This window comes from Talpa occidentalis, unplaced genomic scaffold (assembly GCF_014898055.3).
Source record: "Talpa occidentalis isolate TD23 unplaced genomic scaffold, MPIMG_talOcc4v2.1 talOcc4.70, whole genome shotgun sequence".
Classification (NCBI taxonomy): domain Eukaryota; kingdom Metazoa; phylum Chordata; class Mammalia; order Eulipotyphla; family Talpidae; genus Talpa; species Talpa occidentalis.
This window is the reverse complement of record NW_023605084.1, coordinates 6,343-31,863: the sequence shown is the minus strand read 5'-3', so window position 1 is coordinate 31,863 and position 25,521 is coordinate 6,343. Positions and strand designations below refer to the sequence as shown.

The 25,521-nt window shown below is 42.0% G+C and overlaps 1 protein-coding gene across 1 annotated transcript; it reads left to right on the top strand.

Moving 5' to 3' along the window:
• The first annotated feature begins 724 nt into the window (after positions 1–724).
• Positions 725–17,600, top strand: LOC119233275 (guanylate-binding protein 6-like). The gene is given in 8 exon segments (XM_037495523.1): positions 725–822; positions 1,005–1,201; positions 2,151–2,431; positions 3,060–3,272; positions 15,568–15,670; positions 15,975–16,168; positions 17,365–17,457; positions 17,460–17,600. Coding segments are annotated over 8 exon segments (1,320 nt in total).
• Positions 17,601–25,521: the final 7,921 nt, after the last annotated feature.

The following is a 25,521-nucleotide window of genomic DNA, read 5'->3' as shown; positions in this document are numbered from 1 at the left end:
AAGCCATGTTTTACAAATACTTTAATATCTAGCACAAAATTTCTAGGTAGGTCTCACGTAGCACACACACTCTTTGCCTTACTCCATAGCTTTGGTTCTTCTTGGACTGATTCAGCCTTTTTATTCAATGTTATAGCCACTGATTTCACTTTAGATTTACTACTACTATATATATATTTTGCATATATTGTCATCTTTGTTGTATTTAGTTTTTAAAGTGTGTAAACACCATGAGATGGTCATCTTGAGTATACAAATTGTCATATTTATCTTTGCTTCCCTATAACTAAGATGTTTGACATTTAGTAGTGGTTCATAATTATTTAATGTAATTCGATTCATTTTGAGTGTTAACTGTGATAGCATAGTGGTCTGTAGTTCATATTTTGCTAAGAGAACATGGGGTATCATTTATTGCTGAACATTGAATTTCTCAAGACACTACTTTTTTCATAAATTTTCTCTTAGATGATCGCATTCAGAAAAAAAGACACTTTGAGAAAAATATTACTAGAATTATTTTATAGATGAGAAAACTAAGGTGATAAGAGATGTTACTGAAACTGTCAAAGCTAAGATTTGCCTTTAAACCTGTGAAGATTTTCTCTTTGTACCAATACAAAGAAATTTAGAGATGTGAAATAAAAATGGAAAATGATTGAACAGAAAATGATTCTGAATAGAAGAATGTGCTTGCTCCATGTGTTTTAGGTAGAACCTAAGAATGTGTCGGTTGATCTCTACCCTGACTGTGCTGCTCAGCATCTGTTTAGTCCACAAAAAAGAAAGCACCATCAATAAGGATGCCTTGGAGAAACTGTAGTATCCTTCCTAGTTTTGTTGAGAAAAAGATGGGAATCGAGACCAAAATGGATTCCTCTTTCCGGTGGATGAATTGTCCTCGTGGAGTAGTGAAAAGTCAGTATGAGAGCGTTTATGACTTTTTAAGTGAGGGAAATGTGTAATTAAGGATAATGAATTCTTTTCCCTTAACTAAGTCCTAGTTATGTGACAAAGCTCACAGAACTCATCAGGTCCAAGTCCTCCTCAAGTGCTGAGGACTTAGGAGATTCCACAGAGTGTCTACACTTCTTTCCAGACTTTATCTGGACTGTCTGGGATTTTACCCTGGAGCTGAAAAATGGTGATCGGAATATCTCAGCAGATGAGTACCTGGACAATGCCTTGAAGCTGACTGCAGGTATGAGAACACAGGCTGGCAGTGGATGGTCTTCTCGAGGCTGGGGGTCACTAAGCTCTGTCATCGTCTCTGGGGTTGCATTTGTATTTGAGGCTGGATCGAGGACCGTAGAAATAGTGCCTGGGACCTTCCAGATATCAGTGACAATGATATCTAGATATTCAGGCATATCTAGAGTAGAGGGCAGGTGCAAAAGATAAGCCTCAGTGTGGCCCGTCCGCACTTAAACAAACCAAGAAGAAAAAATTTAAGGTACACTGAAATGATTCAAAACTAACCTGCACTTAAGTTATGCCTAATTACCTAGATAGAGTTGGTGCCAAAACTTTTTAAAGACTAAACATTTGTGTTCCTTGTTATGCATCTCCTTTCTGTGTTGAGGAAACAATAAGCTCTGGAATTATTCGGCATGAGTTCACAATAAAGAACATATTCCCCTAATTGTTAACCTTCTCAAAGAGGGATAAAACTTACTAGTGCTTGGATTATTGTATCTTCTACAAAAAGTGAATATCCTAATTAGACCCCACAATCTAGCTTTAGACTAGCTTTAGACTTCTTGGAGTTTAAGCTAGTCCAAAAGAAATACTAATCTCAGAAAATCATGGAAAGTTTAAGAATGAGGCATAATATTATCTGGTGTGATTTCCTTTACAGTATTTTTCTCTTAATTTGTGTTGTTGTAAAATAATGATTCCCAGACAGTCCTGATTATGTTAGAGAAAGGTATATAATATTTTAAAAAATATTAAGGCTTAGAGAACAATAAAGAATAAATATGGAATTGAAGGTGGTAACAGTAAAATAGGGGTGTGTGTGTGTGTGTGTGTTCACACACGCACGCGCGCACAATTGAAAGAGGGAGGGAGAGGAGCTTTTAGAACCATAAAGTCAAAATCTTTCAATATCAATTGACAATTGATATTTATCAATTTCCTATTTCATTCAGAGCTTGAAACTCTGGTGGTGACCTATGTGGATGCCATCAAGAGTGGAAAAATTCCTTGTGTGGAGTACGCAGTGACAACTCTGGCCCAGCTTGAGAACTCAGCAGCCATGGACAAGGCAGCCGAGCACAACAGCCAGCAGATGGCCCAGCGAGTGAGCTTCCCCACGGAGTCGCTCCAGGAGTTACTGGACGTGCACGCAGCCTGTGAGAGAGAGGCCATGGCAATCTTCATGGAACATTCCTTCAAGGATAACAAGCGAGAGTACCAGGTGAGGCTCATGGTACTTTCCCTTCCTGAGTCTCGACCTTCTGGAACGATGCCTTGAGATCTACTTATTCATCCCACAACTCATTTCCTATCTAGGGTAAAGTAGTCTGGATTCCCATGACAGAACTGCAGAGGACTCTTATTCCTTCTTTTTTTCCCTCAGAGTTTGGGGAATTATTCAGGATCTGTCTGATCCCTCAAGAAAATCAACATTGATTTTGCCTTTAGAGAACTGTGTGATGGCCTCAGCACTCCCCTGTCATTCCTGAGCTGGCTGCTCGCTAGCCCCCCTCACTCCTAGGCCCAGACCCTTGATTTCCCAGGACAGACGATCTTAACTGGTTGTCCTTTATATTTATTTTTGTTTTCAGAGGTATCATTGCATGATTGAAAACACAGGATGCTCCACCCGGAACTGTAAAGAATGGATAATGCAATCTTTTTTTTTAACAAAGCTTTAGCAGGTATTACAGAGCATTTAGAGTTGGGAGAAAATTTCTTGATTCACGCTCCATTGCTAGTGCTGCACAGCCAGAATGCTCTCTTAAGACGAACATAGTTAGTCCTTCCATCTAATAGATCCTCTGAAATTTTACCTCCTCTGTTTCCTTCTGGTGACATCCTCTGCATTCCCCTTCTAGAAAATCATCAAAAAGAAGAAGGAGGATTTCCTGCGGCAGAATGAAGAGGTATCCGGTAAATACTGCCAGGAACTACTTGAGAAGCTTTCAGAGGACCTAACTGAAAGTATTTCAGCAGGAACTTTCCATGCTCCCGGAGGGCACAAGCTCTACAGGGAAGCAATGGATAGGATTGAGAGAGACTATCTGCGTGGGTCAGGAAAAGGAGTGAAGGTGAGGAATGAACTTGAATGGGGAGGTCCAGAGAGGAATCAAGGGCGTGTCCTGAAAACAGCACCCTTGGGAGCATCAAGAGTGGGGGTGGGGGTCACTGTGAGAGCTTCAGACTTCAAGGCCCACTCTTTTCTCTTTATTCCTGGAGGAGAATATGAATGTCCATTTCCCTAAAATGAGTACAGATATCTGAAATTCACGAGAGAGAGAGAAGGGAAATCTTATGCCTTCTCCTAGCAACATGACGTGCAATATGTCAAGGGGTAATGATTTACAAGTTAAAGTCAAGGCTGATCAAAGTGAAAGGCAGTCCAGCCTATAGACACCTACATACACAGTGATGATGCTTATCAAGCTGGAATTCTGGGCAGACCTGTGATATTATGGTAAGAAATGTAAAAACAAACTAAGCTATATTTAGCTGCTAGTGTCTATAGTTGAGCTCTTTAGACATTTTCATATAAGCTTCCAAAAATATTTATAAGAATTGAGTCCCATTTTGTCAGTGGAGCTAGGGAGCACAGGCAGTGAAGTAACTTGCCTGGAGTTACACATCTAGCAAGTGGTGGGAGAATGGCAGTGTGATTAGAGTCTGCATGCCACAGTGTGTACTGTCTAGGGAAGGCTCCCAAAGAGGGGGGAATTTTGAAGGATTTGCACTTGCTCTCCAGGTTAAGGTGTTGTAAAAGGAGGAGCCCCAGATATACATGCTAATATATAAAGCATATATATATTTATATATTATATATAATTATATATAAATAATAATATATAATTATATATAATAAATATATATAATATATAAATAAAATTATATATATGCATGCATATGTTTATGCACGAGTACATATGTGTGTGTGTGTGTGTGTGTGTGTGTTTAGGAGGGAGGGGGATATGGATACCCTCTGGTCATACTGAATTTGGATTCTTTTCAGGGAATCCTAGAGCATTTAAAAAAAGATTTATTTATTTATCATACAGAACTGGATAATAGGCCAGAGGTGTGAGGGTGAGAGGATTCACCAGAGACAGAGTGGAGAGCAGAAAAGGTGGATCTACTGAAATGCACTGATGAGGGGAGCAGCAGGCAAGACAGGAGAGGTCTGCCACACCATGTGGTTCAGCTCCCTGGCCAGGGATTGAATTCTTATTGCAGTGGCTGGAGATAGCTTGACAGTGCTGAGACTAACCCCTGTGCCACCAGGGAGGCCCCATCCTGGAGCATTTTAAGCAAAAAATAAAAAATGACATGGTTTGTACAGAATAAATCTCAAAGAAAATCTAAGTTCTTTGCTTCTTCTTGGTTCCTCAGGCAAATGAGGTCCTCCTGGGTTTCCTGAAGTCACAGGCACCAATAGAGAAATCCATCCTGCAGGCTGACACAGCCCTCACTGCTGGGCAGAAGGCCATTGCAGGTATGGGGTAGGGCTCAAGCCACATGGTTGTGGGGGAGGGAGGTAGTTTCTTACTTTGCACTTTGACAGAAAAAGCTTTCCCTCCTTCGTAGAATGTACACCCTGCTAATTCTGAAAATAATAGGCAGCATTCCTATCGTACATCAGTCTTTTCCACCATAGTCTCAGACCTGCTTTTGATAGTGTGGCCACCGGGGGAATTTAAGGTTTCCTATTCTCCTTTTCAAATTTGATCTCTGTGTTAAGAGGGTATAGCTCGAATGTGATCTGTAACGTTCTTCTCTTCCTAAAACCTTCATGGGACAGAGGAACAAGCCAGGATGGCTCAAGAGAGAAGCTACAGGGAGAGCATAGACCAGGTGAGAGAAGCTGGAGAGGGAAGAGAAAATGATCGGAGGCAACAGAATATGATACTGGAACAAAGATGAAGGTGAGTCTGACATGGTCTTAGTAGTTCTTAATGGCTGTCGCTCTGGTCATCATGGAGGAAGGGAAGAAGTTAAAGAAGTTAAAGCAAAACTAAAAAAAAAAGAGACACATTACTGTCATTGGCTACATTTGAGCCACTGAAAGTTTTGAACCCTGATTTTTCAAGAGGTCTTTGATTTCTGCTCCAGACTGAGTCCTTGGCGTGTCTGGGGGGCCTTGGCTATCCATGTCCTTGAAGGATATAAGTAACTTCTCCAAGGTTTGAGTTGTCTTACAGGTAAGATTCTGAGATGGTCTTATGAGCCGAAATTAATGAGGGTCTCATGGATTATTTCAGCCCCATGTTTTTCACATAAGCAGCAACCAGGTGCTTCACCAAGACCATTGTCAATTTTCAGGAAATCTACCATCAAAGATCCTGATTTGTAGCGATGCTGACCTGAAACTATCAGACATAACTGCACTTAGAAATATAAGGAACTGACGCCTTCTAAACTTGCTGCAGATGTGGGTAGCTTGCCTCAGTCACTACATGGTGCATCCTCTTTTTCCCCTCTGGAAGTATTTATGTATTTCTTAATCAGCTTATACTTTCCCACTATTTCTGTGATATGGGAGACTGTGCCACCCCAGGTGGGGGTGAACATTTGTGCAAGTGAACTAATGGCTCCTGTGCAACCTGCAGCTTTGGTTGGAGCATATTACTGCACTTGCCCTCATGCTTGCTGCAGCCCCCAGCAAAGCCTTAATGGTGAATGGATATCAGTAAGTTGAAAGTATCCTCATTTCACTATAGACATGTAGCCCAGAAGATATTCTTTGCTTTAAATACTATCTTCTGAAGATGCAGTACATATACACAATGGAATACTACTCAGTGATAAAAAAGGTAAACTCATGCCATTTGCAGCAATATGGATGGAGCTGGAAAGGATTATTTTAAGTAAGATAAATCAAAAAGAAAAAGATAAATATCAGACGGCTTCACTAAAAGTACCGAACCCTGATTTTTCAAGAGGTCAAGGGTCAGGAAAAAGACAAAACTTGCCAGCTGACCATAGATCTGAGGCATCCAACAGGGAGGGGCAGGCAGAGGGGTCAAAATGGGGAGGGGGGGTAGAAGGGCGATGGTGATGGACCACAGGTGTTATGGTGGTGGAGAAATCAAATGCTATACTAAAATGGACAATGGTGTAAGAAAACAAATTATATTTAAAAAATGTAATCTTCTGATTGTTTAGTAAGAGGGCATAGTGTTATGTGTAAAATTCCAAAAATTTAGCAAAGTTCTTAAATATCTAACTCTTGAAAAATGGAGATATTCAAGAATTTCTTTTCCTCTTTCTGCACCCCTTTGTTTTAGATGCAAGAAAATATGCTTAAAGAAAGATTTAGGAAGAACTCTGATGGGATGAATGCAGTGATAAACAGACTAAAAAAAGGGACTGAGAAGAATAAAGAGGGAAATGACTGGATTTCAATTATCCATAAACTACTTACCTTTTTATTATCTTGTTTCTGCACGGTCACTGGGGGCAAAATGTCTTAATAAGATTAGCTCCCCGGTTGAGCACTGGGTTGGTGTAGGGTAAGGAGAAATGTCAGGCTTTTCTGCCCTCCCACCATCAGGATAGATGATGGATCCTTGTGGTCCTGAATGCATGCCTGATGGCGGGCACCTGGAGTAGGGTGTGGGCTTAGGTAGATGGGATTCACCTGGGCTGAGACTGGGCTTTTAAGGGCGGCGTCATGGGGACGCCAGCAGAAGGAGAAGCAGAAGCCGAGAAAGAAGTAGCAGAAGCTGAGAGTGAAGCAGAGAATGCTGGAGAGCCCAGATAGAGTGAAGAGGGGTGCCGGCCCCCCAGCACCCCTGCCTGCTGTGTACCAGGTAAATCCCAATAAAAGACCTGCAAAAACCACTGAGGACTCTGACTCCTCCTTTACCCGGTCTGCTGGATCAGAAAACCTGCCCGTGTCTGTTCCTGCCCTACAATTGGCGTAAGTTGGCAGGATGATCCATGTAGACGGGTATTGGAGCCCTCCGAATACCTGGAGGGACTAAGGAGTAACAGACTGTGTTTGCCTGTGATGACTCTGGAGGCGCCATGGCGGCACAGAAGGTGGACACCATTCAGGAGCTGCGGGACAAGACCTCGGCTGGCGTGAAGGAGATGCCTGAGAGGACCAGCCAACGACCCCTAAGGCAGCAAGAATCGTCGGGGAAGAGAGGACCGTGATTCAGAGCTCGCCAGTGCTGATGGAAAGGCCTAATGGACTTGGACTGATGGACTTGGACTGACAATCCTGCCAGAAGGCGGAGGACCTTGGCAGGTTATGTCTTTTGGGAATCTGGGGGTGGCCAGTGGGATGGCCAAAAGCAGCCTGTGCATGCCCAGCAGCTAGGTGGAGGAGAAAAGCCAACTGAGAAGGCAAAAGCTGGTGCTGATGCTAAGTTGAGAAGCCCTGGGTGGCTGTTAAGCAGCCTGAGCATGCTGAAGACCTGTGAGTCTCGTAAAATCACCTGTGGGTGATGCCCTGCTCATTGTCGAGTGAGGGTGAGGAGCTGAGGAACCTGTCCTTGGGGAACGGGTGGGGAACGTGGCTTGGGATGGAGCCCAAGCTGAATGTAGCGTTTGTATCCAAGAATCCCCGACCCATGTGCTTGTGCAGTGGGTTGGCCTGAGTGCAGGGGTCTGCGAGTCGCATTGGTGGCTATGAAGGCCGAGTGTTGGAGCGACTGCAGACAGAAACCCTGAGGGTTGGCGATTACCCCCAACAGAATAGACTCGCCAATCCCAGAGCTAGTGCATCCTGGGAGTGGATGCTGTGTGTGGCTTGTAGCCGAGACTATAGGCAGAGAAGGCCAGGAAGCCTGACGGCTCCTGGTGTGTTACAGTAGATGCCATGAGTGATTCCCCTCCCTCGTATGAGCAGTGCCTTCAGCAGCAGATGTGGTGGCTCATCTGCTGGTACCAATAATTGTCTTTTGCCACCAGGTTGGGGCGCTGCCTGGACTTATTTGTGTTTTGTTGTATTTTGTTGTTATATTGTGATGTATTTGCTTTTGTGGGCCATGGCTGCATTGTTTGTTTGCTAAGAAAATTATATATATATATATATATATATATATATATATATATACAGACTGTAGGCAGAAGACCCTGAGGGGGTGGACTGTAGGGTAAGGAAAAATGTCAGGTTTTTCTGCCCTCCTGCCATCAGGATAGATGATGGATTCTTGTGGTCCTGAATGCATGCCTGATGGCGGGCACCTGGAGTAGGGTGTGGGCATAGGTAGATGGGATTCACCTGGGCTGAGACTGGGCTTTTAAGGGTGGCGTCATGGGGACGCCAGCAGAAGGAGAAGCAGAAGCCGAGAAAGAAGTAGCAGAAGCCGAGAGAGAAGCAGAGAAGGCCGGAGAGCCCAGATAGAGTGAAGACTTGGTGGGGGCTGGGAGGCCTGCCAGCCTCCCGGACCCCCAGCACCCTGCCTGCTGTGTACCGGGTAAATCCCAATAAAAGACCTACAAAAACCACTGAGGACTCTGACTCCTCCTTTACCCGGTCTGCTGGATCAGAAAACCTGCCCGTGTCCAGTCCTGCCTCTACAATTGGGAAGGTGCCCGCAGCCTTTGCAGAACAGGTTCGATCCCTGGTCACCGGGGCTGGGTTCCACATGGCGCGCAGACCTCTCCTGCCGCCCGCTGCTCCCCTCAGCAGTGTACTTCGGTCCTTCTGCCTGCTCTGCTCCCTGCTCTGCTACCAGTGCTTGTATAAATAAATAAATCTTAAAAAAAAAAAAAAAAAGATTAGCACCTCTTTTAAGGAACTTCTGAAATGTGGGTAGAGGCTTCATCCTGTTTTTGGAGTGTGTGTGTTTTCATTCACCTCAAAAAAGGTTTAAACATCTGCAGGGGCCTTGCTGCCAACCAGCTAAGAAGCTGGTAAACAAAAGAAGGGCCTCACACAACGCGGGGCTGAAGATTTCCAAAGAGCCTCACACCGCAGGGCTGAAGATTCCCTGCACCCCACACCATGGGGTCGAAGATTAATCTGCAACCCACAACATCTCCTTGTTTTTTGTTCTTGGTCATATAAGAAAAAACTTCTCGGAAAGTATATTGGGCAATAAATTATATGTATAAGAATACTGTAAGTAAATGGCATAAAGAAATACCTGCTTAAAAATTAAGTACTGTGAATTTGGCCTGCCTGACCATGGGAAATAATTTGTTATACATGAACATGCCTAACAAGCAATCCAGGACAACAATTATAGTAATTCCTTCTTTTGCTTTTTAAGAAGTTTCTTAGGATAGTTTTTTAATGATCTATGAAGTTAATTGTGTTAAGAAGTTTCTAGGTAGAAAACCTTGTTAGCTGATAACCAGAAAGCAGCTGGTCTCCAGCTGGAGGCCATTTGAATAGAAGAGTCTTTCGATGCTTAGGCTTTAGCTGATAGGGGTGTACTGACGACTATCAGCTGTCTTAGGTAATTGTCTAGCTGAAATAATGAGTTTTAGTGTAAGGTTTAGTTTTTTAATTAACCTTAAAGGCTGCCTTCTTGCTGAGAGTACATAGGAGCCAGAAGTCTATGGAAAAGAATGCACTGATTGTTTCAGCTTTGCTTCCATGTATATGATAATGTAATCTCACCGCTTGCCTTAATGTATAAATAAAGACCCACTGAGACACTCAGCAGGAGATACTAACACAAGATACTGTGTGTGTGTCTGCCTCATTTCCTCAATTGCCCTGACGCTGTCCCATCCTTCAGGAACCCCTGACACCCAGTTTGCCGAGGCTGGCTCCCGGCAAACATCAAAAGTACATAAAGACTAAAGGATATCAGGGCCTGACACATATTAGATTAAATGTTGGTTTTATTAGTTTAAAGAAAATAACTTTATAACAGGAGTTGACAATTTTTTCCCTCTAGGCCAGATCTGTCCTGCTGCCTGTTTTTGTCACTATCACTGGGACACCACTATGCCTCTTCACTCATGGGTCATTATGGCTGCATACAGTACAAAATAGCAGAGCTGATATGCATTCTGCTTTTCAAATTTGATCTCTATGCCTCTGGCTTAAAAATCTTTAAACATCTTTAATAAAAGATGTTTTTGTGAAGATGGGCAGGCTACAAGTGTATACAACTTTATATGGAAATATGTAATTTGCTTGAAAAAATTGTCAGGTAATACAGAGAGAGAAACAAAGATGAGTATGTTTATCCTGTACGTAGAGCTTCAGTGATGAGACCAGTGCAATGCGGGGTCCTAGCAATACAGATGAGACCAAAAAGGAGTTTCATAGTTAGGGAGAAAAAAATCATTCATTTAAGCTGCGTTTTAAAGTGTTATTTCAAGTATGTGAGATATAATGAAATGTTGAATAAATTGTCAAAGACACCTAAACACATAGAGAAAGCCAAAATTCACTCATCTATATCACATTAAGTACAGATATTAACAGCAGAGTAAATTCCACAATTGCTCTAAATTTAAACATGAATATTGAAACCAAAGAATTTGGAAATGTCAAATAACTGAAAAAATCTTGGAATGTGCAAGTCCTTTCTAAGCACAACCTAAAACCCAGAAGGCATATAGTACAAAAATTTCATAAGATAGAAATAAATTTGTATGTCAAAAATCAAAGAGCACTCTAAAAATATTTAACTTGTATCACAGAAAGAGAGCTAATGATTTAAGCACTGTGAAGTAGGTAAAACTCATGTATGCATGTAGTTCCAAATAGTAAATAAAGATAATCAACTTTATGTATAATTAGACAAAGGTAATTAAAACTTGCAGGAGATCTTTCACTTCTCAGATTGATAAGGGTCAATAAATTTGATGGTTATTTGTGTCAGAAGGATGTGGATGTCTCTCCTATAGAATTGTAAATTGACAATTTCTGTTTTAGAAAGAAATATTATCCTACTATTTCTTACATTTTAATATATTTGAACCTTTATATAGCATGTTGACCAGTTGGAAAATACATGTGCAAATGTTACATATATACACAGTTACACACTAGACACACAGTGATACTGCTTTTAGTGGAAAAATAGGTAATATGGAAAGATAAGTAATATAAAGTTCAGTGCATACTGTGGTGGAATCCTTGGTAGTTACTAAATAGTTTGACAGTAGAGTTTTATATATACCGATACAGAGCAATCATCAAAATACAGTTCAAGGTGAAAAAAAGAGGTGCAAAACAATGTGTAAAGTGTGATTTCTATGGGAAAAATTCATGAACATCTAGTAACATTGGAGAGATGAGTGTTCTTCTGGGGAGAACTACTGGGTAGGATCAGGAGGGAGGAAACCCATTGTTTTTACTATATATTTTGTCTTTGGAATTTTATAATAATAAATACTCCGAGGGATATGAAATCGCCCACTCAATGACAATTGCATCATTGTTTCTGCTGTTCCCTATCAGCCAGTTCAATGAAGGGTTTTTGTTGAAATAACATGGTGTTAGCATCTTATAAGTTTCAGGTGTACATCATTAGACATCAACATTGTGTGCACTTCAATAAGTTCAACACTAAAACTGAATTATATCATTGTCTCAATTGTCCCAATCAATAAAGGGTTTAAGTCTCAGCATCAAGAATACCGGAAAGGCCACAGTTTGCATCCTTCTCTTATTTTCATTTTGACCTTGTTTTTAAATGCCCATTTCACTCTAAAACAAAGGTACAAAGTTTTGGCATAATTTTATGATTTAATGGTGTGGTATAACTGATTCTGGTTTCTTTAAGATACAAAGAAACTTTGAAATAGAGTGGCCTCTATTTTCTATCTCTGAATTACAGACTTGTGGCATCACAGTAGTACTGACAAAAAGAACATACACTGTTGAGAGGGATCCCATCATCCTTAGAAGAGTTACTCGTGGCTGGCTGCTCTGTGCCAGGGCAGCAGGACAACACGCTATCATCGTACTGCTGGGATGAGAGACCCTGACAGAGGCCCTGACAGAGGTGGACCGGGTATTGGCACTTAAACAGAAGTCAAGTTGATGCCATGCTAGAACTGATTCTGGAGAATTCAGAAGACTATGAGCAGAACAAGATCAAGATGGATAGGGAGAAAACAATGAAATCCAGGATGGGTTGTGAAATGGCTTTTGATTTACAGTCTTGGTAAATTTTTACAATCTCTAGCCTAGGTTTGAAGCAGTTTCAGACCTGTAATCTTCACTTGGAAGAGAAGCTGGGTCCTCAGGAAGAAGGACTCTGGAATTTCCAGATAAGAATAATGAAAATAATTCCTCTTGCCCTCCTCTAGGGGACGCCTAGCCATTAATTCAAACACACGCTCTGGGAAATGAGAACACACAAACATTCAGGGACTCTTGACTCAGGATCCAACTTGACTTTGAGACCCAGCTACTGCATAGACTCTGATCTATTGTTCAGGTAGTAACACATATGTCCAGGTAACAACCTGGATCATATACAACTTACTGCACAGGTACAACTAGCTGGAATATAGTATTTGTTCCCAAATAAAGTTCATATAAAGACAGGGACCATGTTTTGTGCATCCCCTCAAAGTTATTAAAATATAGAATGTGCAGAATAAGCTTCTGTTGAATAATCAAAAGGGATGATGCAGACAAGATTGGAGTGTATTGTGGTGTGACTTGCTGGATTGATTTCTGAAGGTAGTAGTTTGTATTCCTCTGGTGATTCTTGCAGGCTGTGGGTCAGGGTTCTATTTTTATCTATGGTCTGGTCGTTGTTCATTTGTCTCCTACTGATAATTCTATACTGTGCAGAAATGTTCAGATGCAAGTTCTTAGAAAATAAAGTGAACATAAAAATCATGAAGCTATTCAGACCCATAGGAACTTTCAGAGAAAATCTTACACTGTATTAATAACTCATAGTTAAGCACCAGGGATGTGTTTGAAATGCCGTCATTCTTTGTTTGCTGATAGATAAGAATAAACCTCAGTGTTTTTTTTGTAAAAAAAAGAGGAAGGAAACAAAAATTTAGATCTTCTCATGTATGTTATATCTAATTATCACTCAATTCAGGAAGCAGAAATCATTAGAACTCCTTGCCAAATAAAGACTGATACCCTAATTCTACCTGGGTGAAGTTTACAAACAACTCTCTTCTCCCAGTAGTAGCAGATATTGCAATACAATATGGGACAAAAATAAATTAATTCTGTTTGCTGGAGTCACATTTATTATTTGTCTTGCCAAATTACATTTACATAAAACTGAACAAAATAGTAGTTGTAATGAGTGGTAGTAGTAAGGCCTCAAAACTTGCTGCCTTGAAGAGCTAAAAAGAAACTTCTCTGAAGAGGAAATGCAAATGGCCAACAGGCATATGAAAAAATGTTCAACATCACTTGTAATCAGGGAAATGCAAATCAAAACTACCATGAGATACCATCTTACACCAGTGAGAATGGCACATATTAAAAAAACTAGCAACAACAAATGTTGGAGAGGTTGTGGAGAAAAAGGAGCTCTCCTGCACTGTTGGTGGGAGTGCAAACTGGTCCAACCACTATGGAGAGCTGTGTGGAGATTTCTGGACCTACTAAACATAGAGCTTCCATATGATCCAGCCATTCCACTCCTAGGTATTTACCCAAAGGACACAAAAACATCAATTCCAAAGAGCACCTGCACACCTATGTTTATAGCAGCACTGTTTACAATAGCTAAGCTTTGGAAACAGCCCAAATGCCCAAAAATAGATGACTGGATCAAGAAGATGTGGTACATATATACCATGGAATATTACTCAGCATTCAAAAAAGATAAACACATGCAATTTGCAGCAACATGGATGGCGCTGGAAGGGATCATGCTCAGCGAAATAAGCCAGAAAGGAAAAGAAAAATACCGGATGGTCTCACTCATAGCAGGAATCTCGAAAACTTAAATAAGGAACCAGGAAAATGAATAACTATAAGAAAGTGAAAATCAAAATCAACAAAAAACTATGAACCAGAGACACTTTTTGGGGGTGGGGGGCGGGAGGGGAGGGATTGGGGTCAGAATGGGGGAGTTGCAATTGTATGGGGAATATAAAAATAAAATTTATTATAAAAAAAAACTTGCTGCCTTATACAACATACATACTTAGAAAAATACATTTCTCTCAGTTAATTGTCAAAGCCAAAGATAATGAAATAAGTTAATAAAAATGGTGATGCTAAAGTTGCTAAAGATGTTAGCAACACATAGATTTGGAATACAAATACATCTAAGTTATTTATGAGCGTTCAAAGATGAATTTTCCTTAGTTTGTCATATAAGATTAAAAAGTCAGGATGCTGTGAAACAAACTCGTCCTTCAAACACCAAAACAGGCACTTAAGGAACATTATTAGTACTTACTCTTGAGGAGAGTAGGAAATAGTCATTAAAAAATGAGTATGAATTTCTGAAATCCATGAAAAATAGAACAGAAATTATTTCCTTCTTATCCAACAATATATCATGAATATGTCAAATGCTGACAATTCACTAGTTAGAGTTTTTGTAGTCAAGTCTGATTCAAAGCAAGGGAGGAAGTAAAATACCTAGCAATTGTATACAAGTGATAACATTTACAAACTTGTGAAAGTTGGCGACTCATGTAGTGATAAACATAACAAGAAATTAATGATAAGAATGCATATAGTATATTGAGCTGTTATTGCCTATGGGTGTGTTGTAGAGCTTTTTCTCTGGACTCTTTACCCATCATGAAATTATGAAGCATCTACAGTTATAATTAGAGACCCAAGCTGAGAGGCACACACAGTTTAAAACAAGCTACCTAAAGTTATAGGAAGAAGTGGCAGAGGAGAATACTTCTCAGAGTAGAGGTGGTTTTACATGGGGACCACAAATATAAGAAAGTACCAAGGGTCCTCCCTGTGGCACAGGGGATAAAGACAGTGCTATGAAGCTATGAGCAGCCAAGCCACTGCAGCACAAGTTCGATGCCTGGCCAGGGAGCTACACACACGGCATAGCAGACCTCTCCTGTCTCGCCCGCTGCTCCCCTCAGCAGTGTATTTCAGTCATTCTGCCTATTTGCTCCCCACTCTGTCTCTGGGGAATCCTCTCACCCCCTGCATCTCTGGCTTGTACACCAGTTCTTGTATGCATACATAAATAAATCAATTTTTAAAAAAGTACCAGGAATTATAAGTTTGTGGAAGTGAGCATAGTTCTGAATGGCAGGTGCCAGGAGCAGGTAGAATGGAGTAACAGTGGGAGGAAGATGGGAGGGAGACAGGAAAGAGGAGATGTGGAGGAAGTATCTGGTCACTTTAAGGAGCTTGGCCTCTTCCTAAGGAGCCAATATAGAATTTGAAATATGAAGCAATAGTACCTGGGCATACTTGTTCTTGCTGTATTAATCTCTCCAGTGGAAATATAATCTGGTTGCTCCTTCTTGGTTCCTCAGGCAAAGGAGGTTTTCCAGAGCACTCTGCAGTCACAGGCAGCAGTAGAGAAATCCATCCTGCAGGCTGACAGAGCCCTCAGTGATGGGTTGAAGGCCATCGCAGGTGAGGGCAGTGTGTGATCATGATGGGGGCTGCACAGGTGGCTGTGTGGCCTGTGACAGACTGGACAGGAACCGCTGTTCCTCTGCGGAGCTGACTGTGGTAAACCCGACACAGGAGGAGAGCTGTGGTGCAACCTGACACACAGGCCTTTCCCGCCACTTCCTGAAATGTGCCCTGGTGGTGTGGGCAGGGAGGGGGCTGTGTATTGAGAACTCCCACGTCCTTCCAGTTTGCTTTCTTCTCTGAGCTCAGGGTGTAGAGGTGAATCCTCAATTAATTTTCTCTCTCGAAACTTCCTGGGCAGAGGAGATGGCCAGGAAGGAGGTGGCGGAGAAGGAACAGAAGTTTATCATACAGAGGCTAGAGGAGCAGCAGCAGCAGATGGAGGCACAAATGAGGAGTCTCCAGGAGAATTTAGGCCAACCACAAGAGAAAATGTCGTGCGGAAGAGCAAATCTTCTGAGAGAGGAGAATATAATGCTGAAGCATAAGCTGAAAGTAAGTCTGGGAGTGGCCTCAGTACGCTGAATGGTCATTTCCCCTCAGGAGGAGAAGGATGAGTAAAATCATGGAAGGAAACACCATTTACTAGCTTTGATAAATAAAAAGTCTGATCCTTTGCATACTTCTTTTTCTTTTTCTTTTTTTTTTTTTTAAAGATTTATTTATTTATACAAGCATTGGGAACAGTCAGAAGCGCGGGAGGGTGAGAGGATTCACCAGAGCTGGAGCGGGGAGCAGAGCAGGCAGACTGACGAAATACACCGCTGAGGGGAGCAGTGGGCAGCAGGAGAGGTCTGCGTGCCATGTGGGACCCTAGCCCCGCAGCCGGGGAGCGAACCAGTGCTGCAGAGGCTGCAGGCAGCTTCCCAACCCAGCGCTCAACCACTGCGCCACCGGGGAGGCCCTGCATACTTCTTTTTCAAATACATCCCTTTAAATTCTGCTCTATATGCAGATTCTGATACTTCTGGGAGAGTATGACCCTTCAAGTCCCTAGAGAGTATATATAGAGTTTGATTTGTCTGGGGTATTTTAAAATAATCTCATGAGTGTTGATTAAATAATATCCTGTCACATGTATTTAATATGATCCACAAGTGGTTTGATGTGCCAAGTTCATGACCAATTATCAGGAACCCTAGACCACCCAAGGACCTTGAGGTAAATCTATGCTGACCTAAAACTCTGAGCATGCTCAAACTTAAAATTTCAGGGAAATGACACCTTCTAAACTTGCTGCAGTGTCTCCGGTGATGGCAGATCACCGGATGGCCCATTCATGCAATGAATTCTCTATCTAGATATGATAGAATTGATTTCTAGATAGCTTTTGCCTTTGTATCATTTCTGTATTTGAGTGACCATATTTTTCCAGGGCACTGAGAGTAATACCCCCTGACCCAGCTACTTCTCACCGCCATTTTTTGCTTATTACATTGGTCTTCATGTGAGTTTAGCATCCTGGCAAAATCCTAATTGTGTGTGACTATTACTAAGGATGTAAGCTGTGCTTTCGCTCAGTGTTCTGGTCCAAATCAGGAGATATTCCTTTTAAAATTCTCCTTTCATGATTTTGTCGAAAAGAACAATTCTAGGGGTAAGGCAAAGGTAATTTGACAAAGTTCTTAAGAATACAACAGGTTTGAGAAAATGAGTATTTGAAAAACTTTACTTCCCATCTTCCTTTTTAGATCCAAGAAGCAATGTTTAAACAAGGATTTCAAAATAAATGTGCAGAGATGGGTGCAGAGATAAATCGGTTAAAGGAAGAGATTGCTACCAAAATGATGATCATCAAAATGATGATCTCTGGATTGCAAAAACCTTGGACAAATTTGGCAATGCAATCGCTTCAGTATTATCTGCTGCTGGTAAATTGATTGGAAATCTTGTGAAAGGAATGGGTGCACTATTTAAAACAAAATAACTCTGATTTCTAAGAATTATAGAATGTGGATAATGTGGTCTGTTAGTGGATTTATGAAAACTCTGATCTGTATGATCTTTACTCCCATTTTGCAGTGTTTTATAAATGAAATGTTCCCCTAATAGATATTAGTGCTTTGCCACATTCCATAGAATGCATGTACATTTTGATTTAACATTCACTTTTACAAAATATAAATGTACAAATATAATGCATATATACAGAAAAGCCACTGAGGCATCATTTTATGTCACAAAAGATTGGAACATACTTGAACATTCATGTAGAAAAGTTGGTAATATAAATTTAGAATGTACATTTTACTGGAACACTATGTACTCAGTAAATAAACTGACAGTGGAACGCTATTAGTATGAATATAGAAAAATCTTGCATATATTCTAAAGTGAAAAAATTACAAAACTTCATGTGTTCACTGTAAAAATAAAATTATTGTGTGCTATTATTCATATGGACACACAGAATATCACTGGAAGATTCATTAGAAACTAATGCCATTATGAGCCTCCCTGGTGGCTCAAGGGGTTAAAGCACAGCACTGTGAAGCTATCCGCAGACTCTGCAGCATGAGTTTGATCCCTGGCTGGCCAGAAGCTACTCACATGGTGCAGCAGACCTCTCCTGTCTTGCCCGCTGCTCCCCTCAGCAGGGTATTTCAGTCTGCCTGTTCTGCTCCCCACTCTGTCTTTGGTGAATCCTCTCACCCCCCACACCTCTGGCCTGTACCCCAGTTCTTGGATGCATAAATAAATAAATCTTTAAAAAAAAAAAAAGGAAACTAATGTCATTAGTTCATTCTGGGGAGAACTGAGCAGCATCAGTACTGGAAGGAACATATGCTTTCTCATTATATACTCTATGTTTTGAATTTTATAAAGAAAGATTGTATTATCATGTTATAAATAAATATTAAAGAAAGTATAGACTATAATACTAATAAACATCATAATAAAAGGAATGTGTAATTGGCTGTTAGATGATGAATGTCTGCATTGCTTCTAACAATGACCTTGGCCTGCTCACTGAGAGTCTAAGAGTAAGAACAGAGTAGGAGGAAACACGATTTGTTTTCGAATCTTGTTTTCATTTTGTCCTTGATTTTGAATCCTCCATGTTTGCTTCAAAACTAAGATACAAACTCCCTGCCACTCAGCTCTGCTAGCGCAGTCGCTACTTACTGTTGAATTACCCTGTGAAGGTGTTAGAAGCAAATAACGAAATTGTTTATGTATTAATGAAAGTATTCCATCATGCTTTTTTATTTTTAAATTTGACAGTCATTTACATGTCTGTATAGCCTTGGGTTTACATTTTTTAACATCGGGGTTGCATTTTTACTCCTCCCTATGTCCATAAGCTTCACTCACCATGCACCAAACCTCCCACACCAATGTCTAATGCCTTCCTCCTCCCCTGTCTTCCCTCTGGTAACCAGTATAATTTTTCACTGTGTCTAAGATTTGTTTTTGCTGTATTTTGCCATGATATGTTACTTTACATCATCCATTGTTTTTTAAATTTAGCAAGCATTCTTGTAATTGTTACCTTAAACTCTCAGAACATCCTACAGTTCTACTGGATCAAGACTTCTGTCAGTACTATTTCTTTCGCCAACATTTGTCTGTTCACTTATAATTTTTGTAGGTTGTCATAGGGGTAAACTTTCAGATTGCTGCCTTTGCACCTGTTCAGGTGGCCAGAGAATGGTACCAACAAGAAGTAATAGGCATAATTTACTGTAAGGCATAGTAGGGCTGCCTATAGTAGTGTCAATGATTCAAGCTTCCTATTGTGCTGGGTATACTCAGTGGTCCTCTGCGCTAGGCCAGCTGCTAGGCCTAAGTGTCTTGTATAGTCTCTGGCAGCCTCAACCTGTAGGCTAAATTTGAGCACTGTATGCAGCAATGACTGCAGATTGTAGCTGAGGTAAGGCCACATATCTGGAGTAGTTCTTTTTGCTTTTCAGTACAGAGCCTTATGTGGGGTGCTTGCTCCTGCTAAGATCCAGGCACTTAAACTCTTGTTAGTGAAAGCAACCTGTTGTTGTTCTGTTTTGACCTCTGTGTGTGGGGGTTGAGGAGGGTGGGAGGTCAGGAGGCAGGTGCTTCATTTATATCTTCAGGCTGAAAATGATAGCCTCTTCTATAAGAAGATGAGGAGACACAGGTCATCTGACCTGGCTCTCCCAGTAGGTTCAGGCTCCAGCTGTTTTGCACCCCTATTCCTTTAATACTATATCCTCTGCTCTAGATGCCATCTGTTTGCACTCCTTTATGAAGCTTAATGCTGGGGCTCCCGAGTTCCTGATCTGGGTGTTTGCCCCATGTAAAAGCTGCATGTGGGCTTCTGTGCAGCAACTGACCATCCTCTCATGAGTTGTGCTGCCGCATCATCACTGCAATCATGATTCCTTTACACACCTATGTTTATTGCAGGACTATTTACAATAGACAAGATAAGGATACAACCTAAATGCCCAAAACACAGATGAACAGATAAAGAAGATATGGTATATATACACAATGGAATAATATTCAGCAATCAAAAAAGATAAACTCACGCCATTCACAGTAACATGGATATAACTAGAAGGGATTATGCTCAGTGAAATAAGTCAGAAGGAAAAAAATATCAGATAGTTTCACTTACAGGAGTAATATAGGGAAACTGAAATATAAGGTCAAAAAAGAGAGAGACAAAACTTGCAGGCAAATTATAAATGTGTATGAAGCATATAGCAATGGGGGGGAGATGGGTCAAAATAGGGAAGTGCACAAAAGACTATGGTGACAGTTTACAGGTGAGGTATTGGCAAATTTATGGAGACTACACATGAGCAGAGAAATCAAATATTGTACAAAAATAAACAACAATGTAATAAAAATTTTCCTACAAAAACATTCTACCCCTTTCAGTTGGACCTTTGCTTCTGATGTGTATTGTACCCATCCATTTATCATTCAAGGGCTATTGGGTTTTTAGTACCTGAATACATATCCACGGCTGAGCTGAACCCATGTGATGGTGAGAGGGCAGGCAGAGTCAGACTGTGTAGGGTCTTGCAGCCCCTGTGTGGAGAATGCAAACTTTTAAACATTTGTGGCAAAAAGTGACACTGAAATAAGACTGAAGGGGGCTATAGCTGTTCAAAGGACAGTGGCCACTAGAGAAAGGGTCACCGCCTGTGGCTTATTCACCCATGTGCACAACTGCAAGACAGCTCAGACCTAGGAAAAACGGGTTTATTTAACTGGGGAAATGAGTTTTGAAGGCCACATGGAACTAGCTACGTGTTCTGCAACCATCCCAGACCGGGTAGGTTCACTGTCAGTTCAGGGAGCTTAAAAGAGAAATTTGGAGTCCTTGGAATCATCCCCACAGGTTAGGGGAAAACAAGCAAATGGGCAGACAGCAATTTAGGGTCCCTGTGAATCTCTATACGCTCTTTCCTCTCGTAACTGCTCTCTGCTGCATAGTCCTCTGCCGCCTCATCCTCTGTGAGGCACCCATACAGCCTCGGCCTCCGGGCTCAGGTGTGCCCACTTATGCATGCCCACACCACACTCCAGGTGTCCATCAGGCATGCACACCCAGAGCCCACACTCCAAGTGCCTCCTGCATTCAAGGCCGCAGGTGATAGTAACAGAAGCCAATGGCGTAAAAACCTGAACAATCTTCACATATCCTACACTGCCTCATCCCAGATAGTACCCACAGTGTCCTAAACAATAGGCTGCACATCTAAGATGGTGCTGTCCCACCAAAGGTGGCATGGAGCTCATGGAATGCTGGCAAACGGTGGGCCAGGACCTAACTCACCACAGCTGGAGGGGCTCACAAGCAGGGCCGCTGAGATGATGCCACAGCACTCACAGCAACAGTGTGAAGGCTGGCCTAGATGGCACTGGATGCTGTCTAGTTTACAGCTTTCAAAAGTGACCCAAATGCAGAGTGCCGGTCACCTGTCAACAGCACTGATGGCACTGTCCAGTATGCCAGTCACCAGGAGGCAGTGTCCAAAAACACCATCGTTAACAGCTCTTTGTAAGTTCTTGTCCCACACCACCAACAAACAGCTCCCTGAGGTACCTGGCCCGAGGTCTCTGGTGCTCCTTTCAGGTGAGGTCAGAGGCAGGTACAGCCAGCCGGGTCTCTGTGAGGCTCTTCGGTTTTTCTGTCAAGTTTTTCAGCCTCTCTCTCCCTTTGGAGGTTGGCTGCTGGATGCTCCTGACAGCATCCAGTCGAGCATGCAAGTGTCCAGCCCAAGCAAGTGAGTCTAAGAGCATGGGGGAACAAAGCTTCTCAAGTTGGTGTCCTCCGTACCTTACAAACTCTTTCCAGCCACAAACAAGTCTGGATGGACCAGATTCAATCTTATGGCTGGTTAGACCATAGCACCAATTGGCTCATAGCTTATACCTGATCCTTTTCACAATCCAGGCACCAATCCACGGCCTGCAGCTGGAGGCAGCCACAGCACTGGAGCTGGCCCTGTGGGGTTCCAGGGGGACATGCCTTAGGGTGGTGTGGTAGGGGAGTCACTGCCATCAGCCATCACTGCTGGCCTCTGCCTGCAGCCTGAGCTCCGATAAGGCCACTGGTGGTGACATTTTCTTCCCCCCATCTTTGTTATCCTTTATTGAAGGATCCCACACCCTCATGGGACCCCGGCCACACCAGAAACCAGAAAGGCCTCACAAATATAGTAGGAGGCCTGAAGGGGAGGGGAATAATTCACGATCCCACCACACTGGAAACAGAAGCCCACTACAGACAGACAGACAGAGAGGGGCAGGGAGGAGAACTTGCCTCACTCTTGGTTCTCTCCCCTTTGCCCCCACTTCAAAAGAAAGTCAAACACTGGCTACATAGCACCCCAGCCCCCACCCCACCCATAGCAGCATTTGTGGGACCTCCCCCTCTGCAAGGGGTGGCCCTGAGGCAGCTTCTCATCACTCTTCCTTCACTTTGGTTTGCTCCTGGCTACTCCGTGCCCCTTTTCTTCCTTCCTTCAGCCTCCGGCCCAGTCACACCTCTTCTTCTATCACCAGAGTCTCAGGAGCCTTCTCTCCTCCCAGCAAGGGGCCCCACCAGGCCCTCTCTGCCCAGGATGTGGGATTCACATGGCAGCTCCACTCTCCTTGAGGTCAGAGGCTGAGTGCTGTAGTCTCATTCTTGGGGGGGGTAGAGTATGGGGGTGTAGTAAAGTTCCGGGGGTCGCTTGGCTGGGTACAGTTGGGGCTGCTGGGGATAATAGTTGTGCTTTTGGGGCAGAAAATGCTGGGGTTCGGGTTGCATGGAACTCCCTCCCTGGGATCTGCCTCCTCTGTCCACGGAGTTTCTGCGGTGATGGTGGGACCTGGGGAATTGAGGGCTTTGGGCAGGGGGAACAGGAGGAGGAGGAGGAGAAATGACCTCCTCAGGGGGTTGGGGTGGAGCTGGGGTCTCCCCACCTCTCAGGCCTGGCCAGAACTCCTGGTGCTGGGGTCACCACCCACGACCCGTTGCTGCTTGCACTACCTGCAAGCAGTGCTCTGAGGCCAAGCGCTGGAGCCCTGAGGTGGGGTCTGGTTTCAGCATGACTTAATTCGTGTTTAAAAAAGAAAAACACAGTGACTACTGCATGGACATTAATTGGAGACTGTCAATTGATGCCACCAGTCCTGAAAATAGTTTGACTTGAGGCTTTGCAACATTACTAGGGTGTTTGGAAAAGATTTAAAATGCTGAGTACCAGACCTCCTGGTGGCGCAGGGGTTAAAATTTCAGCACTATCAAGCTAGCACCAGCCACTGCAGCAAGAGTTTGATCCCCAGCCAGGGAGCTGACACACATGGCACAGCAGACCTTCCTGTCTCGCCCACTGCTCCCCTCAGCAGTGTATTTCAGTAGACCTGCCTGTTCTACTCCTACTCTCTCGCTGGTGAATATCCTCAACCCTGCACCTCTGGCCTACACCCCAGTTCTTATATGCATAAATAAAATAAAGATAAATCTCAAAAAGAATAAAATAGAATGTTAAGTACCACATGCTTCCTCTGAAAGTCAATGATGACTCAGAACAATCTTTTCCTGCAATAAATATGTTGATTTATTTATTTTAATAAATCAACACATTTATTACTTGAGGTGAATGCAATTAAAAAATAGTATTTTCTTGTACCTGGAAATAAAAAAGTGTAGGAGAGTACATCTTGTTATGTATATTTTACCACAATAAAAATTTTCAAAAAAGAAGACCCAGTAAGAACTGAGAGAAATCATGAACTGTTATTTGATAGAAGAGCTTGTGATTGAAGATACAAATGCTCTATTGTAAGACTGTTCAAACAAAGGAGCTAATTAGCATGTATAAATTCTTCAGTGTCAACTACATGAAGTGGAGATATTTTCTCTCTTTATGTTTTTATTTGATTTTATTTGATATATTTTTTGCATCATTTTTCATTTTTGTACAATGTGTGAATTTTCACCTCAGTTGTAGTCCCCGTGAAATTCCCACCACCCGTTCACTTGTGATCTATCACCATGGTCCCCTGTGCTCTTCCCAGCCTTGTTTTGATCCTACTCCCTTCTCCCCCCCACCACAGAATGACTCTGTGAAATAAGCCAGAAAGAAAAAGAAATATACCTCATGGTCTCACTTATAGGAGGAATGTAGAGTTTTGTAGGGATCAAAAAAAAAAAGTAAATATAAGAAAGCAAAAATCAAAATCAACAGACAATGACTCAGAACTCTTAAATGCAATGTGTTGCCCCTTGCTCCCTCCAAATTATACAGTCTTCATTGTCATTACCTTCGCCTCCCCATCTTTAGTGAGATATAATTAATGTACACCATTGTGTAAATTGAAGTAAACAATTATTAGGTATGATGTAGTATAAAGATTTTCCAGCTAGAAAATTAGGTCATTCAAGACCACAAAACCACATTTGCTATAAACATAATTCAGATTGGAACGGAAAACAATGAAGAACTACTCTTATAACAGGTTCATTTTCAGGAAATTAGCAACTTTTCTGAAGAGACATATGTAGACGGCAAAACAAAAGCCTGTTTCTGAAAAATCTTAATCTGTAACAGGATGTGTCAGAAGTTTTAAACCACTGTCCCAGAGACAGAGTGGGGAGCAGAACAGGTGGATTGACTAAAATACACTCCTGAGGGCAGCAGCGGGCGAGAAAGGTGAGGTCTGCTGCGCCATGTGGGTCACCTCCCTTGTCAGGGACCAAACTCAGGTGATAGCGCTGACACTTAAACTCTAGGCTACCAGGAAGGGCCCCATGATATCTTTTCATTTTGATGATAGCTCTTTTACTTTGTAGAAGCATTATTATTTGATGTAGTTCACTTTATTTTTTGCTTGTTTCTCTTCCTGATATGAGTCATGTCTCTAAAGCTGTTTCTAAGACTGCAAAGATGATACCTACGTTTTCTTCCCTGTATTTTGTGATTTCAAGTTTTACACTCATGCTTTCAATCCATTTTGCATTATTTTTTTATGTCTGGTTAGATCATGGTCTCTTCTCATGTGACTGTCCAGTGTTTCCAACACTATATATTGAAGAGTCGTTCCTTGATACATATATGTTCTTACCTCAATTGTCATAACTTAGTAGAAATGATTCCCATCCCTTCACTTTGTGTGTGTCTTTCAAACCCAGCAAGTTTCTTGTAAGGACTATTCAGTTGGATTCTGTTTTTTAATGTAGCTGGCCGCTTTCTGACTTTTGAGCCTTGAGTTCAGTCCATTTGCAATTAGGGTCATAATGGTATCTGGCTTAATGCTAACATTTTGTCTTTTGTTTTCTAGTTCTGTTTATATACTTACCACCTTGTTCTAATTTCTGTGAAATTTTTCTTTAGATAGGAAAACCCCTGTCAATATTTTCTGTAAGG